Source organism: Pholis gunnellus, assembly GCF_910591455.1.
Source record: "Pholis gunnellus genome assembly, chromosome: 10".
In the NCBI taxonomy this organism is placed as follows: domain Eukaryota; kingdom Metazoa; phylum Chordata; class Actinopteri; order Perciformes; family Pholidae; genus Pholis; species Pholis gunnellus.
In genome coordinates this window covers 13,599,211-13,623,318 of record NC_136537.1, presented here as the reverse complement: position 1 = coordinate 13,623,318, position 24,108 = coordinate 13,599,211, and the positions used below count along the sequence as shown (strand labels likewise).

Sequence of the window (24,108 nt, the reverse complement as noted above, 5' to 3'; positions counted from 1 at the left end):
TCTATTGGGTTTTCCAAGGCAATCTGAAAATGCAAAGCACAAGGCGTTGTCTCACCACAGAGAGCTTCGCGATCTATTCTCTCTTTGATGATGAGGAGTCCTTTTTCCTTGTTAAGCTGGATGTATGCTGCACTGTCTCCTGTGTGGATGCGAGCTTTACCAGCTTGTAGTCGTTTAACATCCAACCCTAAATCCCGAGCTATGTTACCGACCAAAGACCCCTTTGCCATCTCCTCGGGAATGGAGTAGCTGACCTGGCCGAGCACTGAGCTGAGACACAGGACCGAGAAAAACAACAGTACTTGCCGTCTCATTGTTCTGTCAGGCTCACCCGTCAAACCAAACTAACGTGTTCTCCTCCCTTTTCCAACCAGCGTTACCGATGAAAATACAATCGCAAAAGGGTCTGTTTAATCAACAATTGACGATATTATTCCAACTTGATATTCCGTGCATGGTGTTTCATCCACCGTCGACTGTGCGTTATGCTTCAGAGTCTTTCGCTTATGAGAGGACAGGGGATGTCGTATATAAATATAAATGTAAACGGCAAGACGCTGGTCAACAGCGGCCCACTGAGTTCAAAAGACGAAATTACATGAGTTTAAAAAAAGAATACTCTTGTTTTAGTGGTTACCTCTATAGCCGCCGTATAATCCAACACTCAGCTAATACAATTGGTAGCCCACGGTTTTATTGGCAAATTGATGCATAACAGCACAGCATATTCCCAGAATGAATAACAACAACAAATGGCCCAAGGCAACCATCAGCAGTGTGAACGAAGGAAACAAAAATGTAAAATTAGGGAGGAATATAAAGACAAAGTAAAAATGTAGGATATGATGTTATTTCGCTGTCCAGGTTACTGAAATGGTATGGGCTGAAATAACATCAGTGAATAGTAAAATTATACAAAAGTATGAGTTTGATCATCAGAAATGTAACCTTCTAACCTCTAGAGGAGAGTCTGGTTCATCCAGGATGCTCTTCTCACTCTGTATCCGCTGCATCGTTCCTGTAGAACTGGGGTCCATTATCAGCACGTTCTGACTACCGGCTATGCCGAATTTACAGTCACTCTTTCTGGAGTCAGTCGTCCTGCACACCTCGTAGTTGTACACGTGTTGGAGAGTCCCTGTCCCCAAAGTGTCTGAGTAACGTGGTGGATAATACGGAATCACAGGGAGATTGGAGTGAAACAGGACGCGAGACTGTCTCCATCTGTAGATCTTCACTGATATAATAACCACTAAACACGTGATGAATAGGAAGGAAACTACAGCCAAAGCCAACACTAAGTAGAAAGTCAGGTTGTCATTGTACTCCTTGTCTTGTGTAAAGTCAGTGAACTCAGACAGCACTTCAGGGAAGCTGTTCGCCACCGCCACGTTAACAATGACTGTAGCTGAACGAGAGGGCTGCCCGTTGTCCTCCACTATAACAGTCAGTCTTTGTTTCACAGCATCTTTATCAGTGACTTGGCGGATAGTTCTTATTTCTCCATTCTGTAAGCCCACTTCAAACAGCGCCCTGTCTGTGGCTTTCTGCAGTTTATAGGAGAGCCAGGCATTCTGTCCAGAGTCCACATCAACAGCCACCACTTTAGTGACCAGATAGCTCACATCTGCTGAACGAGGCACCATTTCAGCCACCAGAGAGCCACCAGTCTGGACTGGGTACAGAACCTGAGGAGGGTTGTCGTTCTGGTCCTGGATCAGAACTTTCACAGTAACGTTGCTACTGAGTGGAGGGGATCCTCCATCCTGCGCTTTGACGCGGAAGTGGAAATCTTTGATCTGCTCGTAGTCAAAAGAGCGCACTGCATGGATGACTCCACTATCAGCACTAACGGACACATATGAGGAGACTGGCACTCCGTTAACAGAGGAGTCCTCCAGTATGTAAGAAACACGGGCGTTCTGGTTCCAGTCACTGTCTCTGGCTTTCACTGTGAATATAGAGAGACCTGGTGTGTTGTTTTCTACAATGAAGGCCTCATATGAGCTCCTCTCAAAGACAGGCGCGTTATCATTTACATCAGAGATCTGTAACGTGAGAGTGACGCTGCTGGAGAGGGAGGGCACTCCCTCATCAGAGCAGGTCACAGTGATATTATACTGAGAGGCTGTCTCTCTGTCTAAATCACTGTCTGTCACGATGCTATAAAAATTATTTGATGTAAATTTGATTTCAAATGGGATATGTTCATTTATCACACAGTTGACTTTCCCATTTGTTTCAGAATCAGGGTCATTTACACTCATTAAAGCTATTACTGTTTTGTGTGCAGAGTCCTCTGGGACTGAGCTTGATGTTGATATCATATTTACAATAGGACTATTGTCATTCACGTCAATTACATCAATTATTATCTTACTTGAATCCGATAGTCCACCTTGATCAATCGCTTCGATATCGATATGATACATTTTTTCTTTTTCATAGTCTATTTGTCCATTTAGTATCACATCACCTTCACTATTAATGTGGAATAACTTTGACACAGTATCAATGCTATTCGCGATGACGTAGATCACCTCGCCATTTGAGCCTTTGTCTGCATCGGAAGCACTAACCTTAGTAACAAGTGTCCCTATTACGGAGTTTTCTGTAATGCTTGCTTTGTAAACAGATTTACTAAACACAGGGGCATTGTCGTTTGCATCCAGTACAGTAACATGGATTTGCATTGTTCCGGTCATTTGTGGTTCTCCTCCATCCTCCGCTGTCAAGAGTAAAGATATGTGTTGTTGTTTCTCTCGGTCCAACGACTTTTGTAAAATCATTTCTACCTTTTTGCTTCCATCAGACTCAGTATGCAATTTTAGCACAAAATTGTCACTTGGTTTTAAAGTGTATCTCTGAAGACCATTCAGTCCGATATCAGGGTCAATCGCTTTCTCTAGCATGAACTTAGAGCCGATGATCGCTGACTCGCTTATTTCAAACCTTCTCTCCTCCTTTTGGAACACTGGAGTATTGTCATTAATATCGGTGATTTCTACAGTAACTGGAAACAATTCCAGTGGGTTCTCTAACGTAATTTGAAAATGCAAAGCGCAAGGCGTTGTCTGTCTGCAGAGCGCTTCTCGGTCTATTCTTTCTTTAATAACGAGGACTCCTCTTTCTCTGTTAAGCTCCATATACTGGACACTGTCCCCCGTATAAATACGAGCTTTACCTGACTGGAGACGTTTGACATCTAAACCTAAATCCTGCGCTATGTTGCCGACCAAAGAGCCCTTTGCCATTTCCTCCGGAGTTGAGTAGCTGACCTGCCCGATCACAGAGCTGAGGCGGAGGATGGAGATTAACAACAGTACTTGCCGTTTCATTGTTCTGTCCGATACCATGTCGCACTACAGCTACTGTGTTCAATTCTGTTTTAGGCGTGAAATTCCGTTAGATGTCAATGAAGAATGTAGGAGAAAATGTTTAATCCACTGAATAAAAAAGTAATTCCAGCCTGAGATGTCCGTGGATAATAAGGTCTGATCTCCGAAGTGTGCGTTCTACGTATGCGACTGTGCCTCAGTTATATGCCAGGGCGATGACTGGGAGAATCAGTTACAAGAGCAATGCGAAACTGCAACATATTGGGCAACAGCGGCCCGATGAGTTCAAATTGTGAAATTACACGAGTAAAACTGCAAGAATGGAATGCAAATTAAAAAATATTACATTACATACAGATAACCTACACATAACCTGCCCAACTTTCCAGAAGATAGAGTTAAATGACAAGAAAATAAATGATCCTATATTGAGACAAATTAAACGGGAAGCATAAAACTTGAGGAATAAGTGTACTACACACAGGGGGAAAAAAAGACATGTTGAGGGAGCGTGTAAAGGTGAATTAATGTGGAATTGTGCTTTCGTTGTCGCTTTCCAAGGTGCTGAAATGTTGCCTATCAAACAGATTCATACTAACTCATCAGCCTCATACTGTGTGCTAAAACTTAAAACAGGTATTACCCGCTAATGACTAACCTCTAGAGGAGAGTCTGGTTCATCCAGGATGCTCTTCTCACTCTGTATCCGCTGCATCGTTCCTGTAGAACTGGGGTCCATTATCAGCACGTTCTGACTACCGGCTCTGCCGAACTTACAGTCACTCTTTCTGGAGTCAGTCGTTCTGCACACCTCGTAGTTGTACACGTGTTGGAGAGTCCCTGTCCCCAAAGTGTCTGAGTAACGTGGTGGATAATACGGAATCACAGGGAGATTGGAGTGAAACATGACGCGAGACTGTCTCCATCTGTAGATCTTCACTGATATAATAACCACTAAACACGTGATGAAGAGGAAGGAAACTACAGCCAAAGCCAACACTAAGTAGAAAGTCAGGTTGTCATTGTACTCCTTGTCTTGTGTAAAGTCAGTGAACTCAGACAGCACTTCAGGAAAGCTGTCCGCCACCGCCACGTTAACAATGACTGTAGCTGAACGAGAGGGCTGCCCGTTGTCCTCCACTATAACAGTCAGTCTTTGTTTCACAGCATCTTTATCAGTGACTTGGCGGATAGTTCTTATTTCTCCATTCTGTAAGCCCACTTCAAACAGCGCCCTGTCTGTGGCTTTCTGCAGTTTATAGGAGAGCCAGGCATTCTGTCCAGAGTCCACATCAACAGCCACCACTTTAGTGACCAGATAGCCCACATCTGCTGAACGAGGCACCATTTCAGCCACCAGAGAGCCACCAGTCTGGACTGGGTACAGAACCTGAGGAGGGTTGTCGTTCTGGTCCTGGATCATTACTTTCACAGTCACATTGCTACTGAGTGGAGGGGAGCCTCCATCCTGCGCTTTGACGCGGAAGTGGAAATCTTTGATCTGCTCATAGTCAAAAGAGCGCACTGCATGGATGACTCCACTATCAGCACTAACGGACACATATGAGGAGACTGCCACTCCGTTAACAGAGGAGTCCTCCAGTATGTAAGAAACACGGGCGTTCTGGTTCCAGTCAGCGTCTCTGGCTTTCACTGTGAATATAGAGAGACCTGGTGTGTTGTTTTCTACAATGTAGGCCTCATATGAGCTCCTCTCAAAGACAGGCGTGTTATCATTCACATCAGAGATCTGTAAGGTGAGAGTGACGCTGCTGGAGAGGGAGGGCACTCCCTCATCAGAGCAGGTCACAGTTATATTATACTGGGAGGCTACTTCTCTATCCAAAGCTAACTCTGTTACTAAACTATAAAATCCATTCAGTGTGTTATGTATTTTAAAAGGAATGTCATCATTAATATTACATTTCACCTCTCCACTCCTCTCAGAGTCGGGGTCATTTACGCTTAGCATAGCAATTACAGTATTCTCAGGAGAGTCTTCTAAAACGTTGTCTGATTTAGAGAGTATTTTCAACTGAGGACTGTTGTCATTGACATCAGTGATATCTATTAGAATCTTACTGGAATCAGAGAGTCCTCCATTATCTATAGCCTCGATATCTATTTGGAAGAGCTTAGCTTTTTCATAATCTATTTCACCAATCAAGATAACTTCTCCTGTTTTTATATCGATCTGAAATAGGTCGGATAATCGACGCTTGCTATTCGAAATAGCGTATGAAATTTCCCCATTAGAGCCTCCATCTTTGTCAGATGCACTAACAGTTATAACACTGCTTCCCCTCGGGGAATTCTCGGTTATTGTTGTCTTGTATACGGGCTTAGTGAAAATCGGTGCATTGTCGTTAGCATCCAACACGTTAACAGTTATCTGCATTGTACCAGACATACGCGGCTGTCCGCCATCTAGAGCAGTTAACAACAGTGATATCTGATTCTGGTGCTCTCGATCTAGAGGCTTCTGTAGAACCATTTCTATCTTTTTACTTCCGTCCGCTTGATTCTCTAGTTTTAATGCAAAATTGTTTGTTGGATTAAGCGAATAGCTTTGGAGATCATTTACACCAATATCAGCATCGATGGCTTTCTCCAGCACAAATTTAGACCCAACAACGACAGACTCACTAATTTCAAAACGTTTCTCGCTCGACGCAAAGCTGGGAGCATTATCGTTTATGTCCGTGATTTCTATTGTTATGCGAAACAATTCCATCGGATTTTCCAAAATCATCTGCAAGTGTAAAGCACAGGGCGTCGTTTCTCCACACAACGTTTCTCTGTCTATTCTCTCCTTGATAAGGAGGACACCCCTGTCTCTGTTCAGCTCGATATATTCTGCACTGTCTCCCGAATGAATACGAGCTCTGCCCGATTTGAGCCTTGTAAAATCTAAACCTAAATCCTGAACTAAATTACAGACTAATGAACCTCTCTCCATTTCCTCGGGAATGGAGTAGCTGACTTGCCCGAACACCGAGGTGAGAGAGAGAACCAAGATGAACAACGGTACTTGCCGTCTCATTGTTTCGATGTTGTATTCCAGTCTGGTTTAAAAAAAATGTAATCCGTAATACAGTTAAGTTTCCGATAGTATCTCAAGGAAATGAAGAACTAAAAATACAGATTTCCATGTATGTGAGCAGTTTTCCATTTATGCGAGGACAGGCTGTTGGTGCCTGTTTTATTGTCTACCATGTCACAATCTAAGGGGGAGGTACATTTGCAAGCCCTATCGAAGACTGCCACACTCTGGCCAATAGCGGCCCTTTCTGTTCAAGACACCGAACAACAGTGGTTGGCACACGGAACGAGAAATGTGGGTGCGTGGAGCGAAAAGACAAAACCTAAAAATCTGTATAATCATCATTACAATTATTGATAATTATTATCAGGAGTATTGTATCTCATATAATTACAATAATAAATTGTAGCAGAAGAAGTAGTATTTGGCTGGTTTCAATAGGATTATAGCTTAGTCTGTGAAATAGTTTGAATACAGATTTACCAAAATATGTGCTCAAAACAAAATACAACAGTGAGTAATTTCTTCATCTCATAGTTTAGTTAATAGATGAAAGTATAATTTTTGGATAAAGGTCCAATAACGATACAATTAAACCACGAAGCGCAACACATAACATAAACAAATCACATCTATTGATGACTGTAGCTCTGTATCACCAACAAAAAACAATCAAATAGGATGTACATCCGACAAAAAACAAGAGAGAAGTAGCTTAATAAATGGACAATGATGTCATGATTTCAAAAATAATAAGTAAACGATGAAAGCATGAGAGTCAAACCTCTGTTAGTGTTGATCTATGTTGAGGGATCGTACAAAGGGGAATCAATGTGGAATTGTGCTTTCTTTGTCGCTTTCCAAGGTGCTGGAATTTTGCCTAACTGACGAATTCAAACTAACTTATCAGCCTCCGACTGTGTGCCAACACATACAACAGGTATTAGCCGCATATGACTAACCTCTAGAGGAGAGTCTGGTTCATCCAGGATGCTCTTCTCACTCTGTATCCGCTGCATCGTTCCTGTAGAACTGGGGTCCATTATCAGCACGTTCTGACTTCCGGCAATGCCAAATTTACAGTCACTCTTTCTGGAGTCAGTCGTCCTGCACACCTCGTAGTTGTACACGTGTTGGAGAGTTCCTGTCCCCAAAGTGTCTGAGTAACGTGGTGGATAATACGGAATCACAGGGAGATTGGAGTGAAACAGGACGCGAGACTGTCTCCATCTGTAGATCTTCACTGATATAATAACCACTAAACACGTGATGAAGAGGAAGGAAACTACAGCCAAAGCCAAAACTAAGTAGAAAGTCAGGTTGTCATTGTACTCCTTGTCTTGTGTAAAGTCAGTGAACTCAGACAGCACTTCAGGGAAGCTGTCCGCCACCGCCACGTTAACAATGACTGTAGCTGAACGAGAGGGCTGCCCGTTGTCCTCCAGCACAACAGTCAGTCTTTGTTTCACAGCATCTTTATCAGTGACTTGGCGGATAGTTCTTATTTCTCCATTCTGTAAGCCCACTTCAAACAGCGCCCTGTCTGTGGCTTTCTGCAGTTTATAGGAGAGCCAGGCATTCTGTCCAGAGTCCACATCAACAGCCACCACTTTAGTGACCAGATAGCCCACATCTGCTGAACGAGGCACCATTTCAGCCACCAGAGAGCCTCCAGTCTGGACTGGGTACAGAACCTGAGGAGGGTTGTCGTTCTGATCTTGGATCAGTACTTTCACAGTCACGTTGGTACTGAGTGGAGGGGAACCTCCATCCTGCGCTTTGACGCGAAAGTGGAAATCTTTAATCTGCTCGTAGTCAAAAGAGCGCACTGCATGTATAACTCCACTATCAGCACTAACGGACACATATGAGGAGACTGGCACTCCGTTAACAGAGGAGTCCTCCAAAATGTAAGAAACACGGGCGTTCTGGTTCCAGTCAGCGTCTCTGGCTTTCACTGTGAATATAGAGAGACCTGGTGTGTTGTTTTCTACAATGAAGGCCTCATATGAGCTCCTCTCAAAGACAGGCGCGTTATCATTCACATCAGAGATCTGTAAGGTGAGAGTGACGCTGCTGGAGAGGGAGGGCACTCCCTCATCAGAGCAGGTCACAGTGATATTATATTCAGAGGCTGTCTCTCTGTCTAATTCACTGTCTGTCACTAAGCTATAGAAATGATTTGATGTCGACATTATAGTCAAAGGGGTGTTCTCGTTGATAAAACAGTGAACTTTACCGTTTTCATTTGAATCTGGGTCTTGAACGTTCATCATTGCTATAACAGTGCTCGGCTTAGAGTGCTCAGATATCATGTTTGATTTTGACATTATATTAATCGTTGGTTTGTTGTCGTTTATATCCACCACTTCAACTATGACTTTAGATGAATCTGTAAGTCCACCATCATCACTTGCACGTATGTTAATATGGTAATTTCGTGCATTTTCATAATCGATATTTCCAATCAATCTAATGTCACCACTGTCTTCATTTATCTGAAACAGTGCATGGGCTTGATCTAAACTGTTCGTAATTGAATACTTGATTCTACAATTCGTTCCATAATCTGCGTCTGACGCAGTAACGCCGGTGACAATTGTCCCTTCTGGAGCATTTTCCAAAACGGTGGCTGTGTAGGTTGACTGTGTAAAAACAGGAGCGTTATCGTTGGCATCCAACACTGTGATGGAAATCCGAATTGTTCCTGACATTTGAGGGTCTCCTCCATCAAAAGCTGTTAAAACTAATGCAAGCACACTCTCCCTCTCTCTGTCGAGGTGCTTCTGTAAAACCATTTCTACTTTTTCTGTTCCATCCCCTTGACTGTCCCGTTTTAGTATAAAATTATCGGTAGGTTTGAGCTCGTAGTTTTGAAGACCATTTTTGCCGACATCCAGATCTATTGCTCTATCTAATACAAATTTTGCTCCAATTACAGCAGATTCGCTGATTTTAAAACTGACTTCAGTTTTTTCAAAGGTGGGATGATTGTCATTTTTATCTGTAATTTCCACTGTGATACTGTAGAACTCCATCGGATTCTCCAAAATGATCTGGAAATGTAAAGCACAAGGCGTAGTCTGTCGGCAAATCGCTTCTCTGTCTATTCTGTCTTTGATAAGGAGGACTCCTCGTTCTTTATTTAGCTCGACGTATCCCGCACTGTCTCCTGTATACACGCGAGCATTGCCTGATTTCAGTCGTTTTATATCTAAACCCAAATCTTGAGCAATATTACCGACTAAAGAGCCACTCGGCATTTCCTCGGGGATAGAGTAGCTGACTTGGCTGAGCACTGAACTGAGATGAAGGACCAAAGCAAACAACAGTACTTGCCATCTCATTGTTCTGCTCGACATTTTCCTCGCACAATTTAATGGGACGAATTATGTTCCAAGCTGCCCGGATATCTATGGTCCATAATATTTTAAGAAAAGCGAGGTGTCACTCCATAATCGTCCAAATCGGTAGAAAAAAAAGGTTTGTTGCACTGTCTTCGTTTAAACGGCGCCGATGTTGTAACTCTGTGAATGTCTTTCCTTCTCTGATATCATCATCATGGAGGAGGTTTCTTTTTATATCCACCGTGAAACATCAACACACTGGCCAACAGCGGCCCTACGAGTACACAGCAATGAACTACAGGAAACGCCTGCAGAAAGAAAAACGTACTACATATTTAAATGTTCAAGGATAAAAAGCCTGAAAAGTTTATCAAATTCATGCAAAACTGTAAAATAAGGGGTTTACTTGACACTTTGGTTGAAAACGTTATTCATACAATACGTCATGAACGGTTTAAATAAAATATTATGATATGTGGACGAAGAACTAGATTCAAATCATGAGTACCACCTAACTAATAGTCAAACATTTGGAAAACTTGATGTAATGTAAATGTTAGCAAGTTACGAGATAGATAGATAGATAGATAGATAGATAGATAGATAGATAGATAGAAAGATAGATAGATAGATAGATAGATAGATAGATAGATAGATAGATAGATAGATAGATAGATAGATAGAAAGATAGATAGATAGATAGATAGATAGATAGATAGATAGATAATAACAGAAAGAAAAAAAGTGTGATTCGGCTGTAGTTTATGCACCGTCATCAGCAGGACGATTAAACATAAGCTAATAAGCAGACCCAAATACACAAAAATACACGCTGGCAAACAAACACACTTGTCATTGCTGCAGTTATAAGTAATTCAAACATAAAACTGAAAAAGTCCAGGGCAACACCAAAGCCTCTGTCCATGGTGCTGATTGCTGACTAGTGAAAGTGGGGCCTGGTTAGGAATTCATCAGTCAAAGGGAACATGCTAACACGTTAGAACGGAAATTGCACGAAATGACCAACCTCTAGAGGAGAGTCTGGTTCATCCAAGATGCTCCTTTCACTCTGTATCCGCTGCATCGTTCCTGTAGAACTGGGGTCCATTATCAGCACGTTCTGACTAACAGCTGTGCCAAACTTACAGTCACTCTTTCTGGAGTCAGTCGTCCTGCACACCTCGTAGTTGTACACGTGTTGGAGAGTCCCTGTCCCCAAAGTGTCTGAGTAACGTGGTGGATAATACGGAATCACAGGGAGATTGGAGTGAAACAGGACGCGAGACTGTCTCCATCTGTAGATCTTCACTGATATAATAACCACTAAACACGTGATGAAGAGGAAGGAAACTACAGCCAAAGCCAACACTAAGTAGAAAGTCAGGTTGTCATTGTACTCCTTGTCTTGTGTAAAGTCAGTGAACTCAGACAGCACTTCAGGGAAGCTGTCCGCCACCGCCACGTTAACAATGACTGTAGCTGAACGAGAGGGCTGCCCGTTGTCCTCCACTATAACAGTCAGTCTTTGTTTCACAGCATCTTTATCAGTCACTTGGCGGATAGTTCTTATTTCTCCATTCTGTAAGCCCACTTCAAACAGCGCCCTGTCTGTGGCTTTCTGCAGTTTATAGGAGAGCCAGGCATTCTGTCCAGAGTCCACATCAACAGCCACCACTTTAGTGACCAGATAGCCCACCTCTGCTGAACGAGGAACCATTTCAGCCACCAGAGAGCCTCCAGTCTGGACTGGGTACAGAACCTGAGGAGGGTTGTCGTTCTGGTCCTGGATCATTACTTTCACAGTCACGTTGCTACTGAGTGGAGGGGAGCCTCCATCCTGCGCTTTGACGCGGAAGTGGAAGTCTTTGATCTGCTCGTAGTCAAAAGAGCGCACTGCATGGATGACTCCACTATCAGCACTAACGGACACATATGAGGAGACTGGCACTCCGTTAACAGAGGAGTCCTCCAGTATGTAAGAAACACGGGCGTTCTGGTTCCAGTCAGCGTCTCTGGCTTTCACTGTGAATATAGAGAGACCTGGTGTGTTGTTTTCTATAATATAGGCCTCATACGAGCTCCTCTCAAAGACAGGCGCGTTATCATTCACATCAGAGATCTGTAAGGTGAGAGTGACGCTGCTGGAGAGGGAGGGCACTCCCTCATCAGAGCAGGTCACAGTTATATTATACTGAGAAGCGATCTCTCTGTCTAAATCGACCTCTGTAACTAAAGTATAAAATCCATTCAACGTTGTTTGTATTTTGAAAGGAATGTTACCGTCTATACTACACTCTACATCTCCATTATTCTCTGAATCTGGATCATTTACACTTACCATCGCTATAACAGTGTTCGGAGGGGAGTCTTCTAATATGGACTCTGATTTAGAAACAACGTTTATATGAGGATTATTGTCATTTATATCAACAACATCAACTATAACTTTAGTGGAATCAGAGAGTCCCCCACTGTCCACAACTTCAATGTCAATTTGATACATTTTTGACTTTTCATAATCTATTTCACCGACTAGAACAATTTCGCCAGTTTTTGAATTGATATTGAACATTTCAGATACAAGACGTTTGCTGGCAGATATTAGATATGATACTTCTCCGTTGACGCCGATATCTTTATCAGATGCACTTACAGTCGTTACGCTGGTGCCTTTTGGAGAATTTTCTAGTATTTTTGCTCGATACAAAGGTTTAGCGAATGTAGGTGCGTTGTCGTTTACATCTAATACATTCACAAATATTCGCATTGTCCCTGACATCTGCGGCTCTCCTCCGTCTATAGCAGTTAACAACAGCGAAATGTAATCTTCTTTTTCTCGATCAAGAGGCTTCTGTAGAACCATTTCGACTTTTTTGGTGCCATCTGCTTGACTTTGTAGTTTTAATACAAAGTTATCAGTGGGAGAAAGTGAGTATTGTTGTAAACCATTCATCCCAATGTCAGAATCTATTGCTTTCTCTAATACAAATTTCGATCCAATCACAGCGGACTCGCTGATTTCAAAGCGTTTTTCTGCATTTGTAAAAGTGGGTGTATTATCGTTTATGTCGGTGATCTCCACTGTTACACGAAATAGTTCCATTGGATTTTCCAGAATCAACTGGAAATGTAAAGCGCAAGGCGTCGCCTCTCCACATAAAGCCTCTCTGTCTATCCTCTCTTGGATAAAAAGGACTCCCCTTTCTTTATTCAGCCCGATATATTCTACGCTGCCTCCCGTATAGACGCGAGCTTTACCTGATTTCATCCTTTTGAGATCTAAACCTAAATCATGCGCTATGTTACCAACGACAGAGCCTTTCGCCATTTCTTCGGGAACGGAATAGCTGACCTGCCCGAGCACGTAGCTGAGACACAGCACCGAGAGGAACAACAGTACTTGCCGTCTCATTGTTCTCTCCGTAATGGTTTCCTGCACCATTAAATCAAAATAATTCCCAAAGCAGTCAATGTGAAGGTAGAAAACAAAAAATGGTCCACAGTCCAAGTATTAGAAGCAAAACTAAATATCCAGTTATACAATCCCTCGCATGGTTTCTTATGAGCGCGGACTGTGAATTCTATCTTTCTCCGATTATGTCCTCTGTATGCACACGAAGGGGCAGGACACAGACAAAAAAATAACATCTAGTTAAATCGCAACACGCTTGCCAACAGCGACCCTCTGAGTTGAAAATACAGATTACAACAGAGAGAACCAGTTCAGTGTAAAATCAATGTTAATCAAGAGGCTTCACAGTCAGAGAATAGCTGGCCATTAACTTGGGATATTGATATTTCCGACGATATATAATTTGATACTATCGTGTTCAAGGAACGCAGTTACATGTTTGAATGCTGTCACTACAATAAATGATTTTGAGTTATTATATATATGAATAGGCGGTATGAAGTCAAGACAAAAAATACAAACACAACACATGAGTATATTCACTTTCGGTAGCAGTGTTACGTGTCACTGTCCATGGTGCTAAAAATGAATATTGTGGCAATTCCTAAACTTCAAAGGTATTTATATATGGTGATATTCTGATTACAACGATAAGCAGCTGCCTTGACTAATACAACCTACATTTGCATTACAATGAAACATTAGAACTATTAAAGTTTTCCAACCTCTAGAGGAGAGTCTGGTTCATCCAGGATGCTCTTCTCACTCTGTATCCGCTGCATCGTTCCTGTAGAACTGGGGTCCATTATCAGCACGTTCTGACTACCGGCTCCGCCGAATTTACAGTCACTCTTTCTGGAGTCAGTCGTCCTGCACACCTCGTAGTTGTACACGTGTTGGAGAGTCCCTGTCCCCAAAGTGTCTGAGTAACGTGGTGGATAATACGGAATCACAGGGAGATTGGAGTGATACATGACGCGAGACTGTCTCCATCTGTAGATCTTCACTGATATAATAACCACTAAACACGTGATGAAGAGGAAGGAAACTACAGCCAAAGCCAACACTAAGTAGAAAGTCAGGTTGTCATTGTACTCCTTGTCTTGTGTAAAGTCAGTGAACTCAGACAGCACTTCAGGGAAGCTGTCCGCCACCGCCACGTTAACAATGACTGTAGCTGAACGAGAGGGCTGCCCGTTGTCCTCCACTATAACAGTCAGTCTTTGTTTCACAGCATCTTTATCAGTGACTTGGCGGATAGTTCTTATTTCTCCATTCTGTAAGCCCACTTCAAACAGCGCCCTGTCTGTGGCTTTCTGCAGTTTATAGGAGAGCCATGCATTCTGTCCAGAGTCCACATCAACAGCCACCACTTTAGTGACCAGATAGCCCACATCTGCTGAACGAGGCACCATTTCAGCCACCAGAGAGCCACCAGTCTGGACTGGGTACAGAACCTGAGGAGGGTTGTCGTTCTGGTCCTGGATCATTACTTTCACAGTCACATTGCTACTGAGTGGAGGGGAGCCTCCATCCTGCGCCTTGACGCGGAAGTGGAAATCTTTGATCTGCTCGTAGTCAAAAGAGCGCACTGCATGGATGACTCCACTATCAGCACTAACGGACACATATGAGGAGACTGGCACTCCGTTAACAGAGGAGTCCTCCAGCATGTAAGAAACACGGGCGTTCTGGTTCCAGTCAGCGTCTCTGGCTTTCACTGTGAATATAGAGAGACCTGGTGTGTTGTTTTCTAAGATGTAGGCCTCATATGAGTTCCTCTCAAAGACAGGCACGTTATCATTCACATCAGAGATCTTTAAGGTGAGAGTGACGCTACTGGAGAGGGAGGGCACTCCCTCATCAGAGCAGGTCACAGTGATATTATATTGAGAAGCGATCTCTCTGTCTAAATCGACTTCTGTAACTAAAGTGTAAAACCCCTTTAATGTTGTTTGTATTTTGAAGGGAATGTTACCGTCTATACTACACTCTACATCTCCATTATTCTCTGAATCTGGATCATTTACACTTACCATCGCTATAACGGTGTTTGGAGGCGAGTCTTCTAATATGGACTCTGATTTAGAAACAACGTTTATATGAGGATTATTGTCATTAATATCAACAACATCAAGTAATACCTTTGTGGAATCAGAGAGTCCCCCACTGTCTACAACTTCAATATCAATTTCATAATTTTTGGCCTTTTCATAATCTATTTCACCAACTAGAATAATTTCACCAGTTTTCGAATTTATATTAAACAGTTCAGATAAAAGACGTTCGCTGGTTGATATTAGATATGATACTCCTCCATTCACGCCGATATCTTTATCAGATGCACTTACAGTCGTTACGCTGGTGCCTTTGGGAGCATTTTCTAGTATTTTTGCTCTATATAAAGGTTTAGCGAATGCAGGTGCGTTGTCATTCGCATCTAATACATTGACAAATATCCGCATTGTCCCTGACATCTGCGGCTCTCCTCCATCTACAGCAGTTAACAACAGCGAAATGTATTCTTGTTTTTCTCGATCAAGAGGCTTCTGTAGAACCATTTCGACTTTTTTACTTCCAACTGCCTGCATTCCAGGTTTCAATACAAAGTTATCAGTGGGAGAAAGTGAGTATTGTTGTAAACCATTCATCCCAATGTCAGAATCGATTGCTTTCTCTAATACAAATTTCGATCCAATCACAGCGGACTCGCTGATTTCAAAGCGTTTTTCTGCATTTGTAAAAGTGGGTGTATTATCGTTTATGTCGGTGATCTCCACTGTTACACGAAATAGTTCCATTGGATTTTCCAGAATCAACTGGAAATGTAAAGCGCAAGGCGTCGCCTCTCCACATAAAGCCTCTCTGTCTATCCTCTCTTGGATAAAAAGGACTCCCCTTTCTTTATTCAGCCCGATATATTCTACACCGCCTCCCGTATAGACGCGAGCTTTACCTGATTTCAGCCTTTTGAGATCTAAACCTAAATCATGCGCTATGTTACCAACGACAGAGCCTTTCGCCATTTCTTCGGGAACGGAATAGCTGACCTGCCCGAGCACGTAGCTGAGACACAGCACCGAGAGGAACAACAGTACTTGCCGTCTCATTGTTCTCTCCGTAATGGTTTCCTGCACCATTAAATCAAAATAATTCCCAAAGCAGTCAATGTGAAGGTAGAAAACAAAAAATGGTCCACAGTCCAAGTATTAGAAGCAAAACTAAATATCCAGTTATACAATCCCTCGCATGGTTTCTTATGAGCGCGGACTGTGAATTCTGTCTTTCTCCGATTATGTCCTCTGTATGCACACGAAGGGGCAGGACACAGACAAATAAATAACATCTAAATTGCAACACGCTTGCCAACAGCGACCCTCTGAGTTGAAAATACAGATTACAATAGAGAGAACCAGTTCAGTGTAAAATCAATGTTAATCAAGAGACTTCACAGTCAGAGAATAGTTGGCCATTAACTTGGGATATTGATATTTCCGACGATATATAATTTGATACTATCGTGTTCAAGCAATTTAGTAATGCTTGATTGCTGTGACTACAAACAATGTTTTTGAGTTTTTATATATATGAATAGGCGATATGAACTCAAGACAAAAAAATACAAACAGCATACGAGTATATTCACTTTCTGTAGCAGTGTTAAGTGTCGCTGTCCATGGTCCTAAAAAGGAATGTTGTGACAATTCCTAAACTTCTAAGGTATTTATATATGATGATCTTCTGATTACTATGAAAATCAGCTGCCTTGACTAACACAACTTAAATTTGTATTAACATGAAACATTATAACTATTAAAGTTTTCCAACCTCTAGAGGAGAGTCTGGTTCATCCAGGATGCTCTTCTCACTCTGTATCCGCTGCATCGTTCCTGTAGAACTGGGGTCCATTATCAGCACGTTCTGACTACCGGCTCTGCCGAACTTACAGTCACTCTTTCTGGAGTCAGTCGTCCTGCACACCTCGTAGTTGTACACGTGTTGGAGAGTCCCTGTCCCCAAAGTGTCTGAGTAACGTGGTGGATAATACGGAATCACAGGGAGATTGGAGTGAAACAGGACGCGAGACTGTCTCCATCTGTAGATCTTCACTGATATAATAACCACTAAACACGTGATGAAGAGGAAGGAAACTACAGCCAAAGCCAACACTAAGTAGAAAGTCAGGTTGTCATTATACTCCTTGTCTTGTGTAAAGTCAGTGAACTCAGACAGCACTTCCGGGAAGCTGTCCGCCACCGCCACGTTAACAATGACTGTAGCTGAACGAGAGGGCTGCCCGTTGTCCTCCACTATAACAGTCAGTCTTTGTTTCACAGCATCTTTATCAGTGACTTGGCGGATAGTTCTTATTTCTCCATTCTGTAAGCCCACTTCAAACAGCGCCCTGTCTGTGGCTTTCTGCAGTTTATAGGAGAGCCAGGCATTCTGTCCAGAGTCCACATCAACAGCCACCACTTTAGTGACCAGATAGCCCACATCTGCTGAACGAGGCACCATTTCAGCCACCAGAGAGCCACCAGTCTGGACTGGGTACAGAACCTGAGGAGGGTTGTCGTTCTGGTCCTGGATCATTACTTTCACAGTCACGTTGCTACTGAGTGGAGGGGAGCCTCCATCCTGCGCTTTGACGCTGAAGTGGAAATCTTTGATCTGCTCGTAGTCGAAAGAGCGCACTGCATGGATGACTCCACTATCAGCACTAACGGACACATATGAGGAGACTGGCACTCCGGTAACAGAGGAGTCCTCCAGTATGTAAGAAACACGGGCGTTCTGGTTCCAGTCAGCGTCTCTGGCTTTCACTGTGAATATAGAGAGACCTGGTGTGTTGTTTTCTACAATGAAGGCCTCATATGAGCTCCTGTCAAAGACAGGCGCGTTATCATTCACGTCAGAGATCTGTAAGGTGAGAGTGACGCTGCTGGAGAGGGAGGGCACTCCCTCATCAGAGCAGGTCACAGTTATATTATACTCAGAGGCTGTCTCTCTGTCTAATTCACTGTCTGTTACGAGGCTAAAGAATTTTTTCGACGTCGTTTTCATCAGGAAAGGCATTTGTTCTTCGATGTTGCATGCAACTTTGCCATTATCTCCAGAGTCAGGATCTTGAACATTAAATATTGTAACCACAGTTCCTGGCCTAGAACCCTCCGATATTGAATTAGTTTTAGACATGATATTTATAGATGGGTGATTATCGTTCGTATCGGTCACCTCAACAATAATCTTACACGAATCTGTGAGTCCTCCATCATCACTAGCTTGGACGTGTATTTCATAGTGATGTGCCTTTTCATAATCCAGGTTCCCAGATAAAGCTACCACGCCATTTTCTTCGTCGATTTGAAACATAACAGGGACATCATCCAACGTGTTTGTTATTGAATAGGACACCTTTCCATTTGAACCTTGATCTGCATCTACAGCACTAACGGTACTCAAAATTGTGCCCTTCGTAGCAGTTTCCATTATTGTAACCTTATATACTTCCTGCGTAAATACTGGGGCATTGTCATTGACGTCTAGCACTGCAATTTCTATTCGCATTGTTCCCGAGAGCTGAGGATCTCCACCATCGGTAGCTGTGAGAATTAAAGAGAGGTGGTCTTGAGCCTCTCGGTCTAGATGTTTTTGCAAAACCATCTCTACTTTTTTACTCCCATCTTGCTGATTTTGGAGCTTCAGTTGAAAATTGTCTGTTGGTTTTAGCGAATAACCCTGCAATCCGTTCACACCAACATCCAGATCCATAACCCTTTCTAGTACAAATTTTGCTCCAATCACAGCCGACTCACTAATCCTAAATTTCATCTCATCCTTTTTAAAGTTGGGTGCATTATCGTTAATGTCATTAATTCCGACCGTAACAGTAAAGAATTCAATCGGGTCTTCCAGCGTTATTTGAAGATGTAAAGCGCAAGGTGTCGTCTGTCCACAGAGCGCCTCTCTGTCGATTCTCTCTTTCACAAGCAGGACTCCTCTGTCTTTATTCAGCTCGATGTATTCTGCATTGTCCTCTGTATATATGCCAGCTCTACCTGCTTTCAATCTTTTCAAGTCCAACCCTAAATCCTGCGCTATGTTCCCAACTAGAGATCCTTTTGACATTTCCTCGGGAATGGAGTAGGTGACCTGCCCAAACACTGAGCACAGGGAAAGAAGCGAGATAAACAACAGTACTTGCCGTCTCATTGTTCTGTCCGACATTTTAAATTCGACAAATACTGTAGACGTAAAAAGATGTATTCCAAAGCGTTAAGGTCCGTCTATTACAAAGGGTTCCCGATGAAGATTAATTATCTTCGTGTTTCTTGAATCAAAAATAGATAAATCGCAGCTCAGATATCTCCCGGTGTCTGCAACGGAGCTTGTGTGCAGTATGGGTGTCTCTTTCTCTGTTTAATGTAACAAACGATGGGGCTAGGCTCTACATTGGCCAACAGCGGCCCTGAGAGTCCAAACACTTGCACTGCAGGAAACTACACTATGCAGTAGGAGATTCAATATGAAGAAATACATACGACTTTCAGTCATTACAGAGAAAATAAAGCCATGGCTTACTTTTGAAAAAAAAGTTAACTGCTCAATTAATAGGCCTCACGTGGATACATATGTTGGGAGCTCAGTTGTTAGGTAGTTTCTTCAATCAAGAGAGTAATGATTTAAATACAAAGAATAAAAGGGTGTTGAGTTGATAAGAAATAGTTTAATCCTTAAATATTATCTGCCTCAAAAAAAACTAACTGAATATTAACTTAAGCGTCCCTTTTTAATTGAAGACAGATATGATTGCATGTTTAAGTAATTCTTCTCTTACAAATACATTTGAGGAATGGGGGTCTTAATGAGCCTTATACAAATATTATGCTATTTGTAATTGGCCTTTTTCGCTGCTGGGATAATACAATGACCGCTGGGAAGAAAAATCATTTGCCATCACTCAGCAGCTAGTATATAAAACTTATTTTCCAACTCGAACTCTTCCTCCAGTCTTGTCAGGTATGAACAGGACCAAGCTGATAAGTTATGCAACTGAACATGTTCACCCAATCTTTAGCAACAGTAATATGCCACAAAAATGTACATTCACACAAGTGGTGGGACAATATTCAGGAGAGGGACACTGCAAATATGTGTTTTGGAATAATGGGCCATAATGCTTTGCCTGTTGCACTGGTGTGTCTTTTGTAGTGTCCATATCTAGATAGCGCTGTCCATGACACTGGTGCTGAATGCGCAATAATATTAACATATAGGCAGAACCCATGGATTTTATAACAAATGAGGTGATAATGTCGCAGTTGTAAAGCAGGATGAAGAAAGATTGCCATTTTGGAAATGATGATTCTTATTCAACATGAAGGAGATTTCCAGACCAAGCCATATATTTCAATGTCAAATATTCTATTAAAATACACAAGAGTAGAAAGAGCTAATAAAAAGTACACAATAAAAAAACTTGGATTCATTCTTGTCTTAACACAGCACTTTCAGTTCTTAAATCAATAAATGCACCCCATAGATGTACAAAGGTTTATAGCAAGCTTGCTGCTGACAAAAAGTCCGGATTCAAATCAAGACCAACTTCCAAATTGTTGGCTCATTAAAATCCATTTTCTGATAAAGCATACATAGTTGACAAATTAGCACATTATGTATCTGTTACTTAGTCACTACACTTGTTAACCTTACGCTTGGAAACCAAACAACAGCTGCAGACTTGAAGAAAGCATTGTCTTTAATAGGGAAACATATAGATGACAAATATGCAATCAGAATTTTAGGAGGATATTATAGTAAGTCAGGAGGAACAAGTGTGATAAGTGAATGTACACTGTGACTCATGTGTGTGAGCAGGACACATCATCTATATGCACTCTAACATCTGCAACCAACAACTGAAATTCTTATTATAATCTGCAGGGTGTTTTGCCAAGGGAAGAGTTGGCCAACAAGAACTGTTGTATCTGGCAATCTCTAAATTCTAAATGCTCTTTTAAAAATATCCTATTAAATGTTTACCAAAGATAGTGAACAACCAACTCACCAACAAAAGCTGATACTGGAAAAATATGCAAAGGGATAGATGACATACAACTGCACTAGATATTTATTTAGCATGAATTGATCTTAAAGTAAATATTCCAAGGTGTTCCCAGATTTTCCACACACCTCAACGATGAATAACTTTGGACTTGTATGGTTAAAGTTAAAACGAGCCAAAATATGAATGCTGCTGAACTTTGCTCCAAAGACAACAAGTTAAGGGTTTTAAAAAATAATTAAAACGTGAAGTTAAAGATGTCTTTATGAAGCGATTAAAGGTGATAGGATGGCAACTGTAGAAAGCATGAGTTCATTATTTATGATTCTGAGGTTTCCAAGAGATCCAAGTTTAGTTAACAACATAATGAATACATAAAAAAAGGTAATTATTTTGTGCAATCACATGAGACTAACCTCTAGAGGAGAGTCTGGTTCATCCAGGATGCTCTTCTCACTCTGTATCCGCTGCATCGTTCCTGTATAACTGGGGTCCATTATCAGCACGTTCTGACTACCGGCTATGCCGAACTTACAGTCACTCTTTCTGGAGTCAGTCGTCCTGCACACCTCATAGTTGTACACGTGTTGGAGAGTCCCTGTCCCCAAAGTGTCTGAGTAACGTGGTGGATAATACGGAATCACAGGGAGATTGGAGTGAAACATGGTGCGGGACTGTCTCCATCTGTAGATCTTCACTGATATAATAACCACTAAACACGTGATGAAGAGGAAGGAAACTACAGCCAAAGCCAACACTAAGTAGAAAGTCAGGTTGTCATTGTACTCCTTATCTTGTGTAAAGTCAGTGAACTCAGACAGCACTTCAGGGAAGCTGTCCGCCACCGCCACGTTAACAATGACTGTAGCTGAACGAGAGGGCTGCCCGTTGTCCTCCACTATAACAGTCAGTCTTTGTTTCACAGCATCTTTATCAGTGACTTGGCGGATAGTCCTTATTTCTCCATTCTGTAAGCCCACTTCAAACAGCGCCCTGTCTGTGGCTTTCTGCAGTTTATAGGAGAGCCAGGCATTCTGTCCAGAGTCCACATCAACAGCCACCACTTTAGCGACCAGATAGCCCACATCTGCTGAACGAGGCACCATTTCAGCCACCAGAGAGCCACCAGTCTGGACTGGGTACAGAACCTGAGGAGGGTTGTCGTTCTGGTCCTGGATCATTACTTTCACAGTCACATTGCTACTGAGTGGAGGGGAGCCTCCATCCTGCGCTTTGACGCGGAAGTGGAAATCTTTCAAATGCTCATAGTCAAAAGAGCGCACTGCATGGATGACTCCACTATCAGCACTAACGGACACATATGAGGAGACTGGCACTCCGTTAACAGAGGAGTCCTCCAGTATGTAAGAAACACGGGCGTTCTGGTTCCAGTCATCGTCTCTGGCTTTTACTGTGAATATAGAGAGACCTGGTGTGTTGTTTTCTACAATGTAGGCCTCATACGAGCTCCTCTCAAAGACAGGCGCGTTATCATTCACATCAGAGATCTGTAAGGTGAGAGTGACGCTGCTGGAGAGGGAGGGCACTCCCTCATCAGAGCAGGTCACTGTTATATTATACTGCGAGGCTGTCTCTCTGTCTAAATCACTGTCTGTCACTAAACTATAGAAATCGTTCGATGAAGTTGTGATAGTAAATGGTATGTTGCCATTTATTCTGCAGTTCACTTGACCATTGTTACTTGAATCTGGGTCAAGGACACTGAACATAACAATAACTGTATTTTGGGGAGAGTCTTCTGGGATTGAATCAGATTTGGAAAGTATACTGATTCCAGGCTTATTATCATTAATATCAATAACATCAACAATAATCTTACTGGAATCAGAAAGACCACCGCTGTCTTGAGCTTCGATATCAATTCGGTAATACTTGGCTTTTTCAAAGTCAACTTCACCAACTAATATGACTTCACCGTTTTTGTTTATTGTAAATATATCAGATATACTGTCCATAGTGGTCGATACTGAATAAGAAACTTCCCCGTTTGTTCCTTTATCTGCATCAGAAGCACTTACAGTGATCAATGTTGTTCCGATTGGAGAATTTTCGGCTATCGCGGCCTTGTAAAGCGACTGCATAAACACAGGAGCATTGTCGTTTGCATCGAGCACAGTCACGTGAATCTTTACCGTACCAGACATCTGAGGTTCTCCTCCATCTACAGCTGTCAACAACAACGATATGTGTTGTTCTTTCTCTCGATCTAACGGCTTGTGCAAGACCATTTCAACCTTTTTAATTCCATCTGAATGACTTTGTATGTTCAGTACAAAATGATCAGTCGGTTTCAAGGTGTAATTTTTCAATCCATTTAAGCCAATGTCTGCATCCACCGCTCTTTCCAACACAAATCTGGATCCTATAACTGCCGATTCGCTAATTTCAAAACGTTTCTCTTCATTTTTAAAATTCGGACTGTTATCGTTGATATCAGTTATCTCTACTGTTATTCGAAAAAGCTCCATTGGGTTTTCTAGAATAATCTGCAAATGTAAAGCACAAGGCGTAGTCTGTCTGCAGAGCGACTCTCTGTCGATTCTCTCTTTCACGAGGAGGACTCCTCTGTCCCTACTCAGCTCGATGTATTCTGCACTGTCGCCCGTAAATATCCGGGATTTACCTGACTTTAATCTTTTCACATCCAAACCTAAATCCCGTGCTATGTTGCCCACTACAGAACCCTTTGCCATTTCCTCCGGAATAGAGTAGCTGACCTGGCCGAGAACTGAACCGAGAAAGAAGATCATGATGAAAAGCAGTACTTGCCGTCCCATTGTTCTATCCGTAATTTACGTTTGCGACACAAAAAGGGTGTTACACTCGCTTTCACAACAAAAATATATCCATGTGAAAATGACTTGATAAAAGAATATCGAGAA

At 42.3% G+C, this 24,108-nt stretch overlaps 6 protein-coding genes across 6 annotated transcripts; all 6 read right to left on the bottom strand.

The window, feature by feature from the left end:
* Positions 1-935: 935 nt before the first annotated feature.
* LOC306702623 (protocadherin beta-16-like) lies at positions 936-3,344 on the bottom strand (the record flags this gene model as incomplete). The annotated part of the gene is made up of 1 exon (XM_079168263.1): positions 936-3,344. Exon 1 carries the CDS (start codon positions 3,336-3,338, stop codon positions 936-938), a length of 2,403 nt encoding a protein of 800 aa, XP_079024389.1. The 5' UTR covers positions 3,339-3,344.
* A 640-nt stretch (positions 3,345-3,984) lies between these two features.
* On the bottom strand, positions 3,985-6,381 carry LOC306701793 (protocadherin beta-16-like; the record flags this gene model as incomplete). Its single annotated transcript, XM_079167205.1, has 1 exon — positions 3,985-6,381. The coding sequence occupies one exon, from the start codon at positions 6,379-6,381 to the stop codon at positions 3,985-3,987; it is 2,397 nt and encodes a 798-aa protein (XP_079023331.1).
* A 181-nt stretch (positions 6,382-6,562) lies between these two features.
* On the bottom strand, positions 6,563-13,140 carry LOC306702621 (protocadherin beta-16-like; the record flags this gene model as incomplete). The annotated part of the gene is made up of 3 exons (XM_079168261.1): positions 6,563-6,628; positions 7,344-9,574; positions 12,987-13,140. The coding sequence occupies 3 exons, from the start codon at positions 13,138-13,140 to the stop codon at positions 6,563-6,565; spliced, it is 2,451 nt and encodes an 816-aa protein (XP_079024387.1).
* Positions 13,141-13,850: 710 nt separating this feature from the next.
* LOC306701790 (protocadherin gamma-A1-like) lies at positions 13,851-16,280 on the bottom strand (the record flags this gene model as incomplete). Its single annotated transcript, XM_079167202.1, has 1 exon — positions 13,851-16,280. The coding sequence occupies one exon, from the start codon at positions 16,278-16,280 to the stop codon at positions 13,851-13,853; it is 2,430 nt and encodes an 809-aa protein (XP_079023328.1).
* Positions 16,281-16,953: 673 nt separating this feature from the next.
* On the bottom strand, positions 16,954-19,368 carry LOC306701791 (protocadherin beta-16-like; the record flags this gene model as incomplete). Its single annotated transcript, XM_079167203.1, has 1 exon — positions 16,954-19,368. One exon carries the CDS (start codon positions 19,366-19,368, stop codon positions 16,954-16,956), a length of 2,415 nt encoding a protein of 804 aa, XP_079023329.1.
* Positions 19,369-21,606: 2,238 nt separating this feature from the next.
* LOC306701801 (protocadherin gamma-A2-like) lies at positions 21,607-24,009 on the bottom strand (the record flags this gene model as incomplete). Its single annotated transcript, XM_079167213.1, has 1 exon — positions 21,607-24,009. The coding sequence occupies exon 1, from the start codon at positions 24,001-24,003 to the stop codon at positions 21,607-21,609; it is 2,397 nt and encodes a 798-aa protein (XP_079023339.1). The 5' UTR covers positions 24,004-24,009.
* Positions 24,010-24,108: the final 99 nt, after the last annotated feature.